The 21,715-nt window shown below is 38.9% G+C and overlaps 1 protein-coding gene across 2 annotated transcripts in view; it reads left to right on the forward strand.

The window, feature by feature from the left end:
• MMP16 (matrix metallopeptidase 16) overlaps nt 1-21,715 on the forward strand; it is a 469,099-nt gene that overhangs the window by 240,484 nt on the left and 206,900 nt on the right. For both annotated transcript variants that reach the window (XM_085605315.1, XM_085605316.1), the window contains exons 3-4: nt 1,659-1,781; nt 15,871-16,175. In XM_085605315.1, the coding sequence (XP_085461441.1) occupies nt 1,659-1,781; nt 15,871-16,175 (428 nt within the window). The remainder of the gene's footprint in view (nt 1-1,658; nt 1,782-15,870; nt 16,176-21,715) is intronic.

A 21,715-nucleotide genomic window follows, 5' to 3' on the forward strand; every position in this document is an offset into this window, starting at 1 on the left:
AAACTCTATGCCACAGAGATGCTGGGAGCAACAGTGGAGTATGGAGGGTGCAAGCAACATAGTGGTGAAAGGCCTGGGAGCAACAAAGGAGCTGGCGGGAAGTAGCATTTTTTTAAACAGGCCAATGAAAACTAATTGGTATGGGAATGAACAGGAGAAGTAATGGACATGTTGTGGACGAGCAACACAGAGAGTACAGGGGGCGGGATGTTAAAGGGAAGAAGCAACCAGGGAAGAGAGCAAGAAAACACATGCAGTCCCAGAGAGTGCTGAAGCAAAAAGAAAAGGTAGCTTTCTGAATGTTAGCAGTGGAAAGATAGAACTATACTAGTCCGAAGCAGTGTAACGCAGTTATGCTCCGGTGGTGGAAGGACAATCGACAAACACAAGAAAAGAAAGGAAAACGTGAATTAGAAGCAAGTAAGGAATGTGGCACGTGTTTTTAAAACAATAAACACGATGCCCTCCACCCCAAGTCACCTCCCGGTGCAGTGGCACCGATCGCACCGCCCTAGAGCCGGGTCACAGAGTGAGTGGACCAGTATGCGTTTCCGATGACCAGTATGCATCACTGATGAGCATGTCAGATGCCAATTTGTGGTGCCTCTTCTTGTATGTACAACCTGTTACCCATGTCTGAATCTGCCTGTCCCTGTAACAATAGCTCAAGACGGGCCAAGAGTGGTAAAGACGGGCTGCCTACTAGCAAAGCAGGAGTAAGCTTGAAGAAAAACAACGATCCAGCAGTGATGTGGGAAGAGTGTCGTAATACCTCATGCAGGCAACACAAATGGTGCCCCGCACTCTGCTTTTGAACATAAAAACAACATAGCTAAAGCAAAATGGCCCCTTGCGTTCCCAAGCTGGCGCCACTGCACTTGCTTCACTACTGCAGTATTAGTGCACAAAGCAGTATGTGTTGTCTGAAGCACTTGCCTGAGCGACAGCAAGGAGGCAAGGACTACTGTCCACTAGTAATCAATTAGAAACCCTGCCAGGGCCATTGTCTATCATTTAAAGAGTACATGCAGTGACATCTTATTAGTTAAATTATATATTCATAATCACTGTTGTAGCCATGTACTTTTTATTATTCCGTAAGCTTCGTTTGCTTCTTGATTTTCTGTGACAAAGGTCTGATTGCTATTTATCTTTAATTATGTGCTTTGCCCACTCCTCCTTAAAGTCCATTGATGAGCTGCTAATGAAAACCTTCCTCTGTCGCCTCTGCCACTAGATTCGACCGCCACTTTTCCTGCACTCTAAGTAGGTGTGACTCTCCAGGGCTTTTACTCCCTGCTCTAAAAATGCACAACTCGTATCGGAACACTGTCGGGAAAAGCCGTTTCATCGGCTAGTTCTATGCTGACATGAGAGCATGCCCAAATAATAGCAAGAAGGTTTAAATGAAGTCAAATAATATATTTTTCCTAAATTAGTGTGAGGGAAAATCGAAATATGAAAGTAAGAACAATACCTTGTGTGACTTAATATTACTTTGTTGTGTTTTGATCAGCTATTAAAATAAAGAACAACTGTTCATTGGAGGCAAGATTTAATTTCAGGAAGCCATTAGCTTGTAGTACTTGTTTTGATCTGTATCTAGTCTGCTGTGTAGATCATTGTGTCCTATAACTTCTGATTCTCACTCTTTCCAGTTGGATGAAGAAGCCTCGGTGTGGTGTGCCAGATCAGACAAGAGGTGGTTCCAGATTCAATGTCCGGCGGAAACGATATGCATTGACGGGGCAGAAGTGGCATCACAAACATATCACTTACAGGTACAACTTACAATAGTCTTTTTTTTTTTTTTTAAATAATTTTTTGAACCTAAACATTCACACTAGAAAATACTGTTCAAGGGGACAACACATATTTTCCTTTGGACAATTATTACATAAGTGATGGTGTAAAATGTGGGTCCGCCCATCAGTATTTCTTTCCTGTTGGCAATCCATAAGCTTTATGTAGAGGCTTTCTGTGTTACACGGCATAGGACTAAAACACAGAAAATAACTTTACAAAAGGGTAAATTGTTGCACTTACATATGTTATTTTTGTGAAATGCTCCTGATTTTTGCTCCAGATCACAACAACAATTTACGGGCCTTTTCACAAAGGTATTTTGGAATACGTAAAGTAACACTCCTGTAATACTCTTTTACTTAAATACCTATTCCCGATTGGTCCCAAAATATCTAAAAAGGGACTAAAATAGTAATATTCAGGGAATGCTCACATTGAATTAGTACACACCGAAAGCACTATATCCTGTTTAAACTTTTACTAATAGGGACATTTCAGGGCCGATTCCCAAAAAGCATTAAGAGTATGTAAATGAATACCCCTATAATACTACTGCCATACTCGTAAATACTTTTGCGAATCAGCCCTCTCATTTAATATTTTCCATCCACTGAGATGTATCTACTTATCAGTGCTATTATTGTTTAACAATGGTAGGTTCCAGTATCTTCACCAGGTCAGTTTATAGACTGTATTCACTACAGATGTCATGGATTCTCTGACCGGTCTGTCTACGTATGTACGTGGTGAAAATTCTAATGTTCTTGAATCTGTGATGCACATGCCCAATGAAGGATACCCTTGATTACCCGAAATGACTGAAAAGGTGTACTAATAGATAAAAAAAATTCTAAGCATTCCAACCACAGATTATCAAACCAGATAATACTGGTGAGCAATTTATTGTATTCAAACAAAAATTTAGATGCAATTATTAATTGTCGTATTCCATACAGAATGTTGGGAAAGAGCAATGTACACCTCTTCAGGATGATATCTCGGTTCTGTTATAAGGGACTGTGTTTTACCCATACAAAAGAGAATAGTAATCCCTTGCTCTATTCCTGTTCCACCAAAGTCAGTATTGCGTAAGAGATGCACACTACAACAGTGACAATAGACTGTACTTTGTTACTTCAAATTATTTACATAGACTGAAGTCTCTTTTGCTATTTTTCATATAAGTCTATGTTGGTACAATAATAGCCCCTGAGCAACATACCACAAGTTATTTATGAAAAAAGTCACTTGATGTAATAATAACAATTTAGATATTATTAACAAATGTCACTACATTGTGTCAGCTATGGCATTCTAGAGAAGCCCCTTCTTGGTTTCCTAGGCTCAGTCAGTGAAGTAGAAAACAAAAGATATCTTTGTTTCTTGTAATGGCAGATATTGGGGTGTGAGAAGCTGGGAGTTACAGTGACTTGCAATTTCATTATGTTAAAAATAAATCTGCTCCAATAAATCTTCATAGTAAATGTAAATTGATCCCCTTGCTGTGAAAAACAGTGGGTAGATTTCTGCCAGTGGGTAGCAGTCTCCCAGCATACCCTCTGCCTCATTCCCTGTGCTTGAAACCCACAACAAAAATGTCATTTTTTTTCTCTCACCATTCATGGGTTCCTAACAGTACCTACCCTCCATACCCCACCCTGTCTCCTGTCCCCTCTCCCGTCCTCCACCATATTTACAATGTATCTGGGGCTTTTCTTTTAATTTGGATGTGCTGCCATTCATGGGTGAGACATCCTGTGAAATCGAACCTGCCAAGTCATTTGGGCCTCTGGGTGACAAATCTTAGCATAAGCAAAGGCAAGTTGTTATCCACACCCAGATAGATAGTGACTCTTTACACACTAGCCTTGTTTTGTAAATTGAAGCATAGTTATTCTGCTAGCTATTCATGGCTAGGTGAGTTTTAAAATTGTCATAGCACATAATTTATTATTTAGTATAGCCAAATAACTGATTGGACATTACTGATTGATTCTTTTGTTACGTTGTTTAGACGTTTCATTTGTAATTTTCCTATCAGTCCACCACGTGGTTGTCTTTGGAGGTGCAATTTGATTACAGGAAAGGGCTATGGATCATTTATTTTAATGTATGTGCATCATGTGTAGAATAACAGCACTGCAGCGATGTCAGGCTACATCCCAAATTAATTGTTTTTGCTGATCTAGCTGCATTGCAATCATATCTTTCATAGGTGCTCGGATGAAGGTTATATATTTATGCTGCAATCCTGTCAATTTGTCACTATGTAGTACATAAGAGCGATGCTTACAATGTGAACAACTAGCCATTTTGATAAGAGAATACCTGAGTTTTAATCAGTTCTTCAAACACTATACATTTCTTCCTGGTAAATAGCAGTCATTGGGTAGTGGTATTATGCCTTTTATTATTGAGAATTCTAATTAGGTTGTCAAATTCTATTTTTGTAAGTAATATATTGTGTTTTATGTTTTTGAATATTTATGAAGTGTTTGTGGCGAAGTACTAATCTATAAAGTCTATTTCTATTATAGACAGCATAATTGTTATGTAATATTCTTGGTAGTGTTGTTTCTTTAGCACTAACATTTTGAAGGAGAAAGAAAGTGCCACTTAAGAGGTGGAATATTTACCTTAGTAATGGTGCTATCTGTTGTACTTATTTTACAAGTAAATAATGTAGGGCTACTTTAATTGACATGATAGAATCAAAGTAGAAGACAAGACATATGCTAGAGGGTTTGCGATTTGACTTTTTCGCACACAGCATTCCAACACTGTTTTGTTGTATTATAAAACTGGTGAATGAAACACAGGCAACCCACCTCATATCCCTTGTCCTACAGGGCAATGTAGTGCCAAACCCTAGATTGAGTATAACACAGACTCATTGTTTCATAAATTTTTCTTATAAAATGTAGTCCCTTAATATCTTAATTGGTGTGCTGCTCTTGGCATTACAGTTTAATGAAACTCAAAACATAAAAAATAGAATACACACTTATACACTATGACTTTCTTATGTTGTTGAATCCAACACTGTCCCATCCAGATGATGGAAGCTAAAGGCAGGATATTATAGCACAAAAAAATATTGACAAAATAAAGGGGCTTATTTAGCTTTGGTGGATGGTGCGTACTTTAATGGGATAAGCAGAGGACATTGACACCACCATCCCGAGCAACCTCCATCAGCCAAATCTAGAGTTGTCCACCAACCTTGCAGAGCTCTCATAAATTTAACACGAACCACCATCACAACAGTTCCTGTCAATGTTGTAAAAGTTTGATGGACAGCTCCATTAAACAGGACAGCTGCCTTCCAACATTTACACAGTTTTAATTTTTCATATACAAATTCCCACTTGGGGAGTTTGTTTTCGAAAAATTAAATACTAAAGACCCTCACACTACGGGAGTTTTCTCCCATGCCATGGGGGGGTCATTTTGTTTTACTGTCCATTACCGCCAGGCTTTACATGACAGTAAGGTACAGCTAAAAAGACACCCAATCACCCACTCTAAATTGGGTGGGTGTTTGGATTATTAGCCTCCGACAACCTGCAATGTCAGGCCATTGGAAGAGTATGTCGGCGACAGAGCATACGCTTTGTGATTGACATATTTTCCATCCACCCTCCTCTAAATTGAGTGGGAAGACTGTGAGTTTGGCAGAGGAGGTACTCATCATAATTGCAATGGTGTGCCTTCTCTGCAAGACTCTAAATCAGCCCCATAGTGTTTTTATCAGACAATGTGTCATTTAGTTAGCAGTCTTGAAGCTGAATTCTATATTTGCTGCTTTTGTTTGGCCAGCAAAACAAGTACAGCTGTGGTGGTGCCCCTTTGGTTGTGTTGAGAGTTGTGTGATAGCAATTATATGGAAACATTATTCACATACAAGAAGATTTAAGCACATTTGTTATTAATAAAACACATAATCAGCATTGTAGTTTCTGTATGTTTGCTGTGTGAAGAAAAAACATGGCTTTGAAAATTGCCTGAATTTGTTTCTTCGTTATTTGATTTTCTACTCTACTTAATCTGAAAATCGTGGATAGCTCTAGGAGTTCCACTATTTCTTATCAAGCTATTAGTATTTAATGTAGCTTACATTTGCTGTCGACTCGGGCCCTATTTACTGCTCCCCTCTTCCATTGATTTGGCATCTAAGTTGATGCAATTATACATTACCTAATAATGCTCCCTTTGCTGCAACTGCACCGCAATTCGCCTTTTTTACTAGCAATTGTTTTTAACATGCTTGATTACTGCAAATCGATTTACACTGGCCTGCCAACACAAAAGCTATCCAAGCTCCAAAACCCGAAAACCCAGGCTAGGCTCATGTTTGGTCTGAGACGTTGGGACAACATCTGCTATCTTTTAAAGACCATCTTTGGCTATCCATTAAGCAAAAAATGTAACATAAGAGTTGATTCCTCACCCACAATTCATAAATGGTAAAACACCACCATACCCTCTTAAAGTCTTAGTCCCATTAGTCTGATTAGATTGGCACAGAATATAAACTTGTTGTCCATCCAGCCTGAGTCATGATTTGTAAGCATTTTCGGAGCTCTACACTTTCAATGCCCTCCTTAGACATTTGAAGATTTTTTCTCATTGTATGAGTGACTGCAGATCTGCCTCTTCAGATTAGCCTTTGGCTATGGGCAATTTCACCACCCCAATTCTCCAATCTTCTTGGTACACAGGTGTAGCTACCCCTCTCAACCTCATGCAATGCTCTCCTAGAAGAGACGAGCATTAGTTCTGTCCGTACCACGTTTAAATCTGATGTCCTGTGTATCAATACTTTGGCTCTCCTACAAGGCTTTTCACCTCAATGCATGTTTCTGGATAGTCTTGTGGATTTTTTGTCCCTGACTCCCATAATCTCTGCCTGATAATATCTATCAGAAAGGTCCAACTTCCATACTCCAGGTCCTGTGCTGTGACAGCTACTTTTACTGGCTTTCCAAGAAACCTATTTACATTAGACATCATTGGCAAACCACCAGAATTAACCATGTAATCCTATATCCCACACAAAGAGCTCTGAGTTGGTTTTCTGCAGTTTGTTCCACTAAATAACAAGCATTTTCAATGGCATCCGGTCTGGCATTTGTTTGGGGGGGGAAGTGTGTGTCAATAGTTGAATGACTTTGTGTGTGTAGTCCCAGCTGTTCTAGAAAGAAAGTACCAATATGAAGGAACATCTTGGCCTACAATAGTATGGAAGACAGATTTAGAGTCTCTTTGTTGGTCATCAGCATTGGAAGAGTTATGCTCTTCCTTTAGAGAAGAGTATCATAAGAATAAGTCAGAAGATGACATTTCTATTGTAGGTAGTGAACTTAAAGGTGTACACAGCAAAACATTGCAATGCAAATAATGTGTGTGAAAACATCCTTATTTTGTGAACACAAAACTGTTATCATGACAGCAAAATAAAAGAAATTAATGTGCAAGGGTGATTAGTAAATATCACTGGGTCTTTATGACGCAGGTAGGCATCCAGACAATATAGACATCCTAAACAAAAAAAACATAAAACAGAAATTCATATGCCATAGTGTCAGCACTGTAAATTAATCAAAGAACAAACACTGGCTTGCAATTTTTAAAAGAAAGCAGAGCTATTTGATTGTAAGGGTCTGGCCCAAAGCCCCATGTCTGTACCTTTTCTTAATTTACTTTTATGAAGAATTTGTGCTATGGGATCTGCCACCACTGAAGTTATCTGTAGCCACAGCTAAAATAACAGGCATAAATAAATAAATATATTGTAGTTATATATCCATTGATTTAGAAATGTTACCTCATAGTTGTGTGATAGAGGAGAAGTAATTGTGATAATTCATCAATCAGGGAAGGCGGTGGAGAGCTAAAGGGATGGGAAAGCTTCCCGGTGATTCCAAAAAGAAAAGATATGAACAATAAATGTAAATTTGTACTACACCACAGGTCACTGCGCTCATGGTTTTGATGCTATTACTGTCACGGATGGCCGACTACTTCCGTTACATCGCAGTTTTTTTATTTGAACCCTAATTGTTCTTCTGTTTATGTTGTATTGCTCACTAGCTCAGGACCTAGGTTCAACACAGAAGGCCAGATGTACAAAATGGCAGACTGAAAATAGTGGCAGCAAATGGCCCGAGACCAGTCTGTAATTTTGCAATGCAACTTATGTACTAATAAGTTGTATTGCAAAATTCCCATTCACAAGGGGTGACAGAACATTAATTAGGATGGTCATTATTTGTGAGCCCCTTTCGATGGGCTACAAACACAAAGATGGTGGCCTGGCCTTTGCCTGCCAAAATGGAAAACTATTTTTAAAGTTGCCCCTGTCCCTTAACAGAATAGGTGCTGCATTAAAATAAATTCTCTTGATGAACACATCTGGGGAGATAAGGCAGTGGCCCTCTGAATGACTGCCTACTTCCCTGACAAGACTTCTGAAGGGATGTGGACAGCTTCACCTTTGCAAATCAATTATCACTTCCTTTGATGTGTTGGTAGCTTTTAGTGGTTTGCAGCTGCATCTGGGGTATCAAATCGCTGATATATTTTATGCTTGATCATTCAAATCCTTTTGTGATTTGGAGAAGCATTCTCTAATAACAGCACATGTTTAGTACTTAAACCGACACCATTTTGCGGTTGCAAACCCTGTGATTTTGTCAGTTGTACATCTGGCCCAGAGAGTACTAAATACATAACCTGAACAATGATCCATTTGAGTGTCAATTTCACATATTATGAATATGTGTACCCAGTGTGTTCTTCATTGAGCTGTTTTAATTCTTACATTTGCTAATTGTTTCTAGTAATGTATGTCAAATAATGTGAAAAATGGAAGGAGAATGTTTAAATATTTAGAATAACAGGTTAAGTGCAATAAAGCACCTTTTGATGACTAAGCACGTTTTAAATTTAAGGACGAAGTAATAAAATTCCATAGTCTTGTTCAGTAAACCTATCAAAATATGTTATTTTTTAATTTTGAATTAAAAATATTACAACAATTAATCTTTACTTCCTAACAATGACATTTCTACATCACCTCACCAAAAAAGAAACGGTGTTTGTTGCATTAATTAAATTATCATTCAGTAAATTAAACCAACATAATATTGCAATTACCCTACTTGCAATCAAGCAAGTTGCATAATTTCATCTAATTTAATTCTGATCGTTTTGCATTCCATTTTGTTAGAGCTGTCACAGCTTGATATAACTATAGATTGATTTAATTACAGCCCTCAACTAGTAGTTAAAATACACCTTTGAATGTAGGCTTAGATTTACTAAGGTTCTACATTGGTGCCATAGCACGCAAAGTAGCAAACTCCATCTCTCATCCAGGGCAAAAGGTGTTTTCTGCTTGAAAGGTGCACTTTTCTCATGCAAAAATGCACTTTATGTTGCTTTGCTTCAATGACGGATTACAGGGGTGAATCAGCACAACCGCCCATAGTTTGGCACAATGCCTAATCTAATAAGGTAGCCATACCAGGCATTGCATCAAAACCTAATGCCTTCAGACAGAAGATGCAAACAATGGGGAATATGGGGAATATGGTGTATTTTCCCACACACTGACACAGTTCATGTGTACTTCAGTATACAGCACACTTCCAGTGGGTTGGAACCTTCTCCTTACGTCTATACATTGGAATTTGTAGTGGAAGGGTATACTTCCAGTACAAATCCTATTCAAAGAGGGCAAACCTGCCCATGCTCCATGGTGCAAGTCTGAGCCTTCTTGTGCACTAGAGTAAGGAAAAACACCATCCTGTTGTCCTTCTAACACAACCACCAGGCTACCAGTAGGAGGCCAGTGATTTGTAGATAGGCAGTTTATTCTGCACTGTGTGAAGTCTGAGGAAATCTGGGCCCTTGTGTGAACATTTAAAACTTTTGAAACACTCCATCGAAAGTCTATCTTGATATTCTTTGATCAGGATACAGACAATTTCAGGTTATGGACATATTTGTACTGGTATGAAAAATAAGCTGCATTGATGCTTCCATTACATTGAGCACTGAAGATGGCCAAATGAGAATCTTTGTTTCTAGACATTAAATTTCCACCTATATTTGGTGTTCAAAACAGAAATATAATTTATGCATTAGCATCCAGTGAGGTTCCTAGTAAGATACCTTCCAGTTCCATTTCTGAAGTAAGATACTTAAAAACATTATTATAAACTACTTTCAAACATGTGTGCCCCAAACCAGTCCTAAGGACCAGCCATTAAATGTCCTTAGGTGCTACGATCCAGGCCAACTAAATTTCATTGGAATCTGTCCAAACTTTTTTAAATCTATTCACCCAGACAAAATGTTGGGAAATGTGGTACATTTCTTTACAAAGCTAATCAAGGTGGCACAAATCTCCCCTTGTGTGGCTTTGTATATATTACTGAAGCCTTTGTGTTGCCTTTGCGTTGCATTTCGTGATGCAAGGACAACTCAAAGGCTTAAAAAATCTGGGCCTTACTTTCAACTAGTCACATGAAGCTAGAAAATCTTCAGATATGGCTACTTTATGCATTACTGTGGAATTGTGCCTGTGAGAGCTGCTCCTCTTCCTTGTAAATTTGTCTTTCATAAAGTCTTTCCATCAGTTTCTCTCTTGTGATGCTCAATATCTAGATTTTGCCACAAGACTGAGCAAAGATAATATACTAAAACTACTTGGTTATACATTCTAATTCAAATCAACCTGACCTGGTCTGGCTGGAAACCACACCGGTATGTTCCCATCTACGCATTTGGAGCCCAGTACCCTTCCATCGAATTCTCCCAGTAAGCCTGCTTCCCCCCATCCTTTATCCCCCTCATCCCCATCCCACTGTAGGTGGCAATTTCTCCAAATTATCTTTCCCTTCACCCGCCACAGATCCAGCACACTAGTTCTCATCCTAAGGAAATCCCCCAAAACTAGGAGTCGAAATGCATCAACATAAGACTTTTGAGGAAAATGGGACCAAAAAATGTGTATGCCATATGGTCCCCATACCAATTATAGCAATTAAGGTCGACTTAGACAAGCAATTCAGTGGTGCCACCCTTAACTTTGAGACAATAACAGTGTGGTGTGAAAAATTGAATTCTTGAAGTCGCACCACCACCTTTCACTCTAAATCATAAGACTGGCTCATACAGTTCACTGTATACAGCCAATGTTATAAAGACATTTATCGGACCTGTTTTAATACTCGCGTTTCAATCACCTTAATCACTCACACTGGTGAAGGGTTTCAAGAATCTTGTTCATGATATATTTGGACTTTATATATTCTTTGAAGCATGGCAAATAATGAGTTTGCATAAAACGAAAACACAACAGTTTGAAGCAATTATCAAAAGTAAGGGATTTATCCACTTAAGACAATGAAATTCATCTACAATGTTTCAACAAATACTAGAACGGGGGTATACTTACTTACTGTTTCATGCTTCAGAGGTCCAACTTTACCTGATTGCAAAGACCCATTCCCACTAGTATACATACAGCATGGGAGGAGTAGCAGGTTGGCTGGATCCATGCCAGGATTTCAGAATATGTATGTAAGATTCACTTGCATATGATAAGCAATATTTGTATAGTGAGTATTATGAAAATCTATGATAGACCCAGTCTTTCAGGATCAACTTTGAACACTCTGGGCTTTACTATAATGTGTTAGTGCGGTGTAGTTGGGCGTTCATAGGTCTATTTTCCGACAGCCGCCTGCCACATGAATTGAGTTGCAGTGGCTGAGGACCTCTTGCCCCTGTCACAAGTGTACTCGGAAGAACAACCTTTTCCTCCATGAAGGTAATTATGCAAAAGAAAAACAAATGAAATAGGTTTAGGAAGCAATTTCAGCAGTTCCATACAATGCCTTTGTGTAAACGAAACAGTTGTCTACTACCTGGATTCTCACAGTGTCTTCCTTTGTAGTTATTGGCAGGTTTGACAAACAAGGCTTTGTTAATGTTTAACACGTATCGATAGAAGGCTCGGTATGGGGGGCCATAGTATTTCTATTCTTCATTATATCGAGAAGCAACATCACATGCATATTTAACTCTCTAATCAGTCACTTAGGTGAGACTTCATGGATCTATAGTTTGGAGCAGCAGGTAGGTCTTAAAATCTTAATTAAAGGATTGGAATGTGAATGCTCCATTGAAGACAATGTGTAATGGCCCATTATGGGTGGTGTAGGTAATCTACTCCACTATTTTAAAGTTTGCCTTTCTGTTTCTCCCTTTTTAATTTAGAACATTTGTTCTTTAGTGTGTTGAATGTTCTAATAGCAGTACAGTCATTCTGCCTTGGGTTACGAACATGGCCGGACTGGGAACAGAAACTGGCCCTGGCAAACTGCTCGACTGGCCCTCATGAAAGGGGAGGGGGGTGCGGCCGAGCTGTTTGCTAGGGCCGGTTTCTGCCGAATTTTGTTACAGGGTCCGATATTGCTGACCCTGGCAACAAAAACGGCCACATTGGCGGCCCACCGGGGAAATGCCCGGTGCCCGCTACGGCCAGTCCGGCCCTGATTATAAAGGCTCTTAAATGCCCTCTCCCTTGTTATAGATCCTCGCCTTTGACTCTGGCTGTAACACAGAGTTTCAAACTACAGCAACCAGGGTAGTCCTCAGCAGTGGGTTATTATGCTATATTGATGGCTTCGGTACGAGAAATGGTGATCAAACTGTATTAACAAAGGGCCATATTCTCAATGGATTACTTCAAATCCGTCTGTGGCCCATTCAAATCCCCAACCCCAGGTAATTCTGCCACTGTTGGAAATCTTTTTTTCCTTTGCTTTTTTACTTGATGAAACAGATGCTCTAAGTAAGACAAACATTAACAGAACATCAGGGCAGAAGTCCTAAACCATAAGTAGGCAATTTATTAGCATAGCGCCACATTTTGTTACATCAGAGGAAGGCACATAACAAACTTCTGCTAAATGTAATTTGAATACAGAATTGTTTGCAAAGCATAAACAAAGCATAAAATAACAAAGAAGCATGCATACCTGACATCGATAAAAATCAAATTAAGGGGTAACAAGATTGCTTATGAGTTATCTGTACCCAGTGAATCAACCAAAGTGCTTTTGAAAAAGCCTTCAGGTTCAGCAGGCAAAAGCCCTAGAAAAGCGAGGCTATCAGTTGCCTCCCTCACTGCATACACATACTCTAACATGTAGAATCCTTAAAAAGTATAAAAACAGCCCACCGACGCACTAACTCTACTAAAACCCCATGCTAAAAGCGCTATGATGCGAACAGCACTGGCCACCTCATATTGATATTAATTTCTTCATTATCAGCCATGTTGCACTGCAGCTCATGCTGCTGTGCAACATTTCTAAAAGCATTGACAAAACCCTTAGATCTCGCATGGGCGAAACCTATTGGCCTTGGCAATGCTTGTTTAAACAAGCATGTTCTCCCTGTGTCATTTACTACAACCTTGCTCACTTTTTTGGTCCCAGCTACAGACCCTTTTAGCTTTTGCTGTCTGTAAGCAGATCTATTATTTCCAATTCATAACATGCACTTTAGGTGAGCTTTGAGTCAGCCCCTACTCATAGTTAGATGGATTTATTTGTCCATCTCAGTTGTCTCTTCTGGTGCGAATGAATTTTCTCACAATTCAGGTATATGACATCCCGGAGGCATTTCGATAGCACAATGTTCTTCCATATAACCTATATAACATATAACCTTCCATTGCTGATTTTACCTGCATTCAGGGCAATACTTGTTTTTCTTTTCATTAATTGCTCCATAGGAGAATGTGTACTTTTGCTGTCTCCCCTGTGTGATGCTTCCCGTTAACTTCCCCACCCACATGAGCTCCATGTTGCTTCCACAACAGTATGTCTGTTACTTCCTCCATCCTGCTTGCTTTAATTATTTCCTCCCACTACTCCAATGCTCCCCCACCACTCCCCATTTTCCTGCCCTTTTGACAGCTAATTTTGATTTCTTTAGATTTTTTGGCACCCGCGGCACTGTAGCAGCGGCCCGTCTTAAAATGGCCAAAACGCATTCCAAGATGGCTTCCCTGCAAATGCACATGCGCCTACAAGCACAGCAGGCACCACGGAATGGGTATCTATTATTGTAATAAATCCCATTAAAAGGTTTACGCTGACCAACTTTGAACTCAGTTAAAATATTACAAAGATGTCTGTCTTTGATGTGCATTCGCATTTACGGTACCTATCTAGCCCAAAAACAATTGTCAAATCCCAAACGTTTCACCACCAAGACATACAAATTTGCCAAAGCTTCTTTAAGTTTGAAGTGTATCAGAGACCCTGCACACATCTCCCTGCGCTCTCTCCACTAGGCTGAGCGTGTGGTACGTCTTTTCTGGCATTCGCAGGGAGCCTGGGGAATCGGTGCCCGTGCTGTCGTGCATACATCCGTATTTGTTCTGTGTGGGTGGCATTCTGTCATTGGCACTTCTCGTGTGGATGTGAAATGCAGTTTATGGGGGCATTGCATTTCCCAAGAAACATAAAGTACAGATGTGTGGCTCTGTGTGCCATGACCAAAGGGCCATTCACGAGCTGCCAAACATTCAAGGAACACCTGGATGCGTGTGTTTTATGACATGCCCATGCTAATTATAGTTTAATTATTCAGGAACTAGATCTGACAAAGCAGACTTCAAAGAGAGCCTGAATCATTCTGGATCCAGCCAAGCACATGTACATCCTGCTGATATGAGGCCAAGATGTTTTCCATTGCAGAACTGGCGCTGGCTCTGCCTGGGTTAATGAGATGGGTTCTGTATTTAATGCGATAGCAGAAAGGCACCTTGCATTTTCTCCTATTGAAAAGCCATCGTGCTGAGGCCCTGCTGCCTGTGCAAAGATAGCAATTTGTTTAACTTTGCTTTGTTTTGATCGTGTTGCCCTTTAATCAAGTGAGTTACACTTACCCAATAAATGCAGTTTTATTTCGGGAATAAGTTACAGCAATTGAATCCAAAATATACGCTGGCAATTGACTTTTCTCGTTTTTTATTGTGTTGAATGTTGTAAAAGACTACAATTTATGGAATCTTTTTGCCAGCACGACTCATTATTTTACTAAGTAAATTGCTCTGTTTCAAAGATATGTCTGTTCTTTCGAGAAACCCCTAGCCACAAAGCAATGTTAAAAGGCTGTTGGCGTTGCTAATGCTTTCTGCTGTATTGAATTATAAAAAAATGAAATACATCTTTAGGAAGCATTTTCACCCTATATCAAACGACCACCATCACTTACTGCATCCCCATCCCTGCCCTGTCAGCCTGTTATGTTATGTTAAAAAGAATTTATATAGCGCACGTACAGCCTTGTAATGTGAATCCGGTTAGCCCCAGTGGGAGGTACTGTAGAGTTCTCATACATCTGCCAGAAGAAGGATGTCCAGGATGGCTGGATCTGGGACAGATATCCAGGATTATTCTGAAAATCTTGCTTTGCTCTATGTTGGACATTACTGCATAAGAAGAACAGCCAACCTAATGCTGGCACTGGGGACTTAATTCGAATGGGCCTCGTAACAGGGAATGAAAGATGGAAGCAGGTGGAGTCGCTATCTGAAATGTAGTTTGAAAATAAGGAATATCCAGTAAATAGGCATCAGAATTAAAGATTATTCTGGTAACTCCAGATTTCTCAGGGGACATTCAGATTCCCACTGCTAATCATTTGGTAAACAACCCTTAAGAACTAAAGGATACCTCCATTGTCTGTAACTGCTGTGTTGTGGGCACAATGGAGGGACTTGTTGGCTGCATTACCTGGGCACTCAACATAATATACTAAGTGTTTTTTCACCATCAATTTTAGAGGCTAAACCTGTCCGACCTAGGGATTGAAAAAATGTACAAATAAATGTTCCAGGGTGTTGCACATACAAGGAAAAAGGTTTGGTGCCATTTGGAGGATGAAATTATACCTGTAATAAGGAAATGGTAAACCTAAACACAACATGAATTTTAGATTACTCACTGATATCAATTTTTCTTTTAATTTCAGCATAAAGAACGTCACTCCCAAAGTTGGTGATGCGGAAACCCGTAAAGCCATTCGCCGTGCCTTCGATGTGTGGCAGAATGTGACGCCTTTGACTTTTGAAGAAGTGGCGTTCAGTGAAGTAGAACATGGGAAACGGGACGTGGACATAACAATCATTTTTGCTTCAGGCTTTCATGGAGACAGTTCTCCCTTCGATGGGGAGGGAGGATTTCTGGCACATGCTTATTTTCCTGGACCTGGAATAGGAGGTGACACACATTTTGACTCAGATGAGCCTTGGACGTTAGGAAACCCTAACCATGATGGTAAGATCTCTTTTGATTATATAATCAGTACAGACTTAAACATGTCTCTGTATTCAAAATATTTGTGATGCTTGTAGTACTGCACTATGGTCATTTGTTATGAAAACTATTGATTTAACATAGTTTGCTGTAACTATGAGACTGTTCATTCTTTTGCAAATATTTTTTTTTCATCCTCACCATACACAAATGGCTTATGTTACTTTTGAGGGATGTATGACAGAACCACATATTCCATTGTATCGCATGCCGTTACAACGCGGCTGTTACTAGGCCTGATCATGACATTCTGCTCCGATCGCAGAGCTTGCAGTCTTTTTCCCACTCTGTGCTCTGCGTAGCGCACAGAGTGCAGAAAATTAGTTTTTTCCTCATTCACGCTCGCCAACATTAAGCACGGATGGCTGCTACCACTCACGTTGAGAAAACCTCCTGTTCACATTGGGAAATCTGCAGGTCGAATAGAACATCTACTCGAGTGGCAGAAAGAAGCAACGCCCTCTTGCCCTGCGCATAGTGCAGTTTGTAATGATTAACCAGTGTGGGACAAAAAGCGTGAACGGCGCGCCCTAACGCGCTCCGACATTTGCTGAACTCCATCTAGTGAGGAGAAGTTTTTGGGTCGCTTTGTGGATTTCTGCTACATGGAACTCCACTCAGGACTAGCCATTACATTGCAAATACCATTACCATGCATAACCTTTCCCACACATTTTTTTACAATGCAAATGCCTTTACCACACATGCCTGTCCAACTAATTTCATTGTGAAAGCATGAATGGTAAAGGCAAATGTGTAGTAAACGTTTTACAAGTAAATATAAGTATTGTACAGGTAAGTAGAAACCCTTTCTCTCTATATATAAAGGGTTTATGTTACCCTGTAAAATGCTTACATTTTCATGGTACAGGCATGCATGTTAAAGGCATATACTTGCTAAAAAATGTACAGGTCGGTAAAACACTTTTGTGTATATATATATATATATATATATATATATATATATATATATATATATATATATATATATATATATATATTTTAATATATATATACACACATTTATATTTTTTAAAATAACATAGATATATATAGATATATATGTGTGTATGTATATATACCTATGCATATATACCCTGAATACTTACCAAATCTTTGCATTTAAACTGCATATGCCTTTACCATTCGTGTCTTTACAATAAAATTAGTTATAAAGGCATGTGTGGTAAAGACATTTGTGCAATACTAAACTCACAACCGTTTTCTATTATAGTGCATGCAGAAAAGGGTGAGACTGTTTGACTGAAGGAATAACATGATTATCAATGCACCTAAAGAACACCATATGCCCCAAGCTGGTGCTAGTCTCTTTAAACTACAAGTGGAAACTGGTAAAGAAGGCATTAAAAGGTACATTCCTGATAAAACCCTAAGGTCTGTAATTCTCTAAGGGTGAGATGTATGAACACATTTTCCCATAGACACAGATTGGGTAAAACTCTTTGATACAGCTGGGCCTAAATTACATATTTGTTATGTTAAAACATAATAATTTGCCCACTATCACTTAGGCTTCTTGGCACTAGAGAGACACTATCAACAGAACTTAGAACAGACTGCCTTCACTACATATCCTATCAACTGGGCATTACAGTTCTTCATTATATCATAGTTCACCTTTCCAGACTACTTGGGTTGTTTCGTTTATGCCTTTGAAGAGCTTGATGTTATCCAACAAAACCAATTACATGAAACTGATGTGAACAAAATAGGGTAAACAAGTCTATTATTGATCACCACTTTGAGAGCCAGCTTTCTTTTACTATTAATCTTTAATGTGATAGTATCAATAGTTTCTACCATTATTGTAGGTGTCTGATTGACTCATTAACATACAAGGAAAGCATTCATTTTTACCCACAACATGCAATACATAGGAGATTTCAAGTCTATTGAATATAAGGGTAATGCATCCTTTATGTGGGATCGCTGTAACAACAACAACATTCTTGTTCTAAATTTGGTCCTTGGTGAAGGGGAGCATTTTCTGGGACCCCCTCTCTCCCACAAGGGCCAGGTGGTCAGAGTACCATTACCTTTCCCCCTATACGTAAAAGAAATATTGGGACACAGAGACTGAGACTCCGTGTCCTGAAATGGCAGCCGTAACATTCCTCCTCAAGACTGCTGGCAGGAAAATAGGCTCTCTTGTCCAATCAGATTGCTCTATTATTTAAAGTTCCGTGTGACTCCTGTGAGAGTCCCACAAACTCACCCATACAGATATACATAAAATTGAAACCCTAATTTGTCAGAAAGTGCTGAATGGATGTACACTAAATCACACTTTCTGGTTAAAGATGTAGCTTTTCACCAAATTGGTGTAATTCGTTCAGGTGTTTGGGCTACAGCTCTGTTAGAAAATCAGTACGGAAATTACATGGAGAAATTGTGTTCTGCCTCCCTTTTTTTTCTTGGCACCCACAGACAGATCACCCTCGAAGGTTTCAAGAAAGAAGCTGAGATTGGCGAACTTTAGTATTGGGAAAGTTTTGTCATGGTTTGTCAAATGATGCCAAATTTATTAACAAACCAGAAAATACTGTTCTTATGATAAGTAGGTCCTAACTATAATTTGTACAATTATTTATATAATTGTTTACTTTAAATAATTACCTCCAGTAAGTGATGACAAGTTTCAGCATCCAAAACGTATTTTGATGAACCTCCTCTGGACAGAAACACAAGGAACGTACGCATCAAAAATGACATGTCAGGATTTACATGATCTCATATATATGCAATAACTATGAACCATGGGTTCCTTTTCTTTGCAATACATCAACATCCCTCTTAAAACCTCGCAAACATTGGTTATATATTTATTTAGTTTAATGTGGGCAACTTAATCATGATATTAGTATGTTTGTTTGTACGTTTACTCACAGTCCTATTCCATGTAGCAGAACTACTGAATGTCCTTTTGTCGAGGATATTATCTAAATCATAATCATATTTCCAGCTCAGGTTCTCACTTTATCAATATTGACAGTATTATTTAACACACTATCAATTTTACTGTGTACATTGCTATGTAATATGAAACGCTTCACTTGCAAAGTATACACACTGAGGCCTCATCACATAATGTAGGCATAGAAATTGCTAATTTAAGAAAGGCCTCTGCCACCGTTTTGGGCATATTAGTGTTAAATAGTGGTACTTCTTGAGCAACAGTATTTTATAATTATAGATAGTGATACATGGTCTTTGTGACTGGAAGTTGTAAGATGTGTAACCTTTGATTAGACAGGCAACAGCATTTGTTGACATCTCTAAAGTAAACAATGGAACATAAAAATAACACAAATCAACATAACATCAAATTTAAAACATAGTATGGCATACTTCAACAAAATAGAAAACAACATGACAACCACAGTGCAATGCAACAACACAATGCAAAAGGGCAGCACAAAAATACAATAACCAAAAACCAGCACAACAGATTTCAACCACAGCAAAATGCGAAACAATAAATAACTACAAACCTTGACATACATTACCACCTCGAGGAATTCGCTTTGATAATATGATTGTCAAAGGTGCTTGCTCTAAGGAAATCAATTAGTGCTAATCAAAATGTTTTTGAGATCTGGTCCAAGCTGTTTTCTACTTTGACACTAAGCCCCTTTTTCTAGTCCACCCACTCAGCATATTTTGGCCCTTTTCCAAAACCAACTTCTCCTCCAAAGAAAAAGGAGGATTGCATCCTGTTGATTTTTCATAGAAAAGTTTGACTGCCCCATTTGCTTCTTTTCAAGGGCCATATTAAAATATGCATGATCTTTATATATTTTAATAATTTCACCAGTTTCTATTGCATTTTAATTGTTTTTGAGATTTTCATGTGATATTTTATCCGGAATCAACCAAATTGTATGTTTTGACATTTCATGCCATTGCTCCATTTCCACTTTAGCTGAGAGGCATATGTAAGATTCAACTTTAGTTATCTTCAATTTGTATCGTACAGTAGCTGTGTTAGAATAATAAAAAACAGACTGCTCATCTATAGAAGTACTTGCATTCATCAACCTCACTCTTGCTTCTAGCCTACAATAACAAAAAGCTGCAAAGCAAAGGCAAGAACAATAACATAAAATCCCCCACCCGATCTCGTGATTCCATCAAAAACAAGCATTGGCATAGCCAATAGGTCTCGCCTTTGAGACCTTATAAGTGTTTAGCCATGCAACAGTTGCATAACTAAATACATATAAGGTCTCAAAAGTGAGACCTATTAGCTATGCCAAGCGGCCGTGCGGCCTCGAAAGTGATCGCGATCGCGATCAAACATCAAAGCGGCTGTGCGGCCGCGAAAGTGAAAGTAATCGCGGTAAAGCGCGGCGCGCACGCCCGCACACATGCACTGTAGCTCTAGGCTGGCCTGGTAGCACTTTTTGGAGCCCTCTCAATAAGTCTCGCCAGACCAGCGCCTGCGCTGGGTCAGGCGAGACCTAATGAATCACCCAATGACAGCCCTCAATTGACCACACCTGAACCATGTGTTGCACCTGTTCAAAAGGCTCTTGCTAAACGACACCAAACTCTCCTCAGGAAGTGGGGTGTTCGTACTTTGTTTTTTTCTTTTTGGTAAATAACATCTTTTTTGGCTCGCTAAGTTTCCAAGAAGTGTTATTGTATGCCATTAGCAGCAGTATACTCATATTTGCATTTGAAAGACTATCTCTGCCCCCTCACTCACTGGGCTGTTTAATCTATGATTGTCTACTATAAAAAGGCAGAAAGTCAAGAGTTACATTTTATTTTGCATTTCACAAGTCTGCTAAGTGGCACTAGGACATATGATACCATCAGCCATTCTTGACTTTTCAGCCAACAGCTTGTAGCATTAGGGGCTTGTAGTTATACTCTTAGGATTTTCAAGATTTGCTCAAAATTACAGCATTCAAAGGGATGTGGACTAACCATTTCCCTGATGTAGGCCATTGATTAGTATCCATCTGTCTGATTTTTATTTTATTTTTTCTGGAGAAGACTCAATGACAGATTTACATATTATTGTTTATTGATTATGTAGTGGTGAAAATATTTAGATAATAAATTAACTGAAATATATGCAGTAGTTTTGCAGGCAGGTCCTGCAATGGTGTAGAAGTAAGTAAGCATCATCCACGTCATCTACGAAAGACTATAATACCTTCTACATACCTTTCTAAACGTTTATTAACTTTTATTCTTCGAAAATCCTTTGTGCCAATCACACTATGGCAAAGTGGTGGCAATATTATGAAGCCAATATGCCCTGATATGAGATGCTTTAGTGAGGCTATTGCAATATTTCCTTAAGAATGAATGTGATATTCGCATTTTAGGAAACCGTGCAGTATTGTTTTCTAATTTCTAGTAAAAGTTATTTAGAACTGACATGTTCATTGCATTTCTAAAGAATTTTATGAAAACATAATTTTTAGCTATTTAATGTTTCATTGTATTCTTTGCAACCACAAATGACA

Source organism: Triturus cristatus, chromosome 5_1 (assembly GCF_964204655.1).
Source record: "Triturus cristatus chromosome 5_1, aTriCri1.1, whole genome shotgun sequence".
NCBI lineage: Eukaryota > Metazoa > Chordata > Amphibia > Caudata > Salamandridae > Triturus > Triturus cristatus.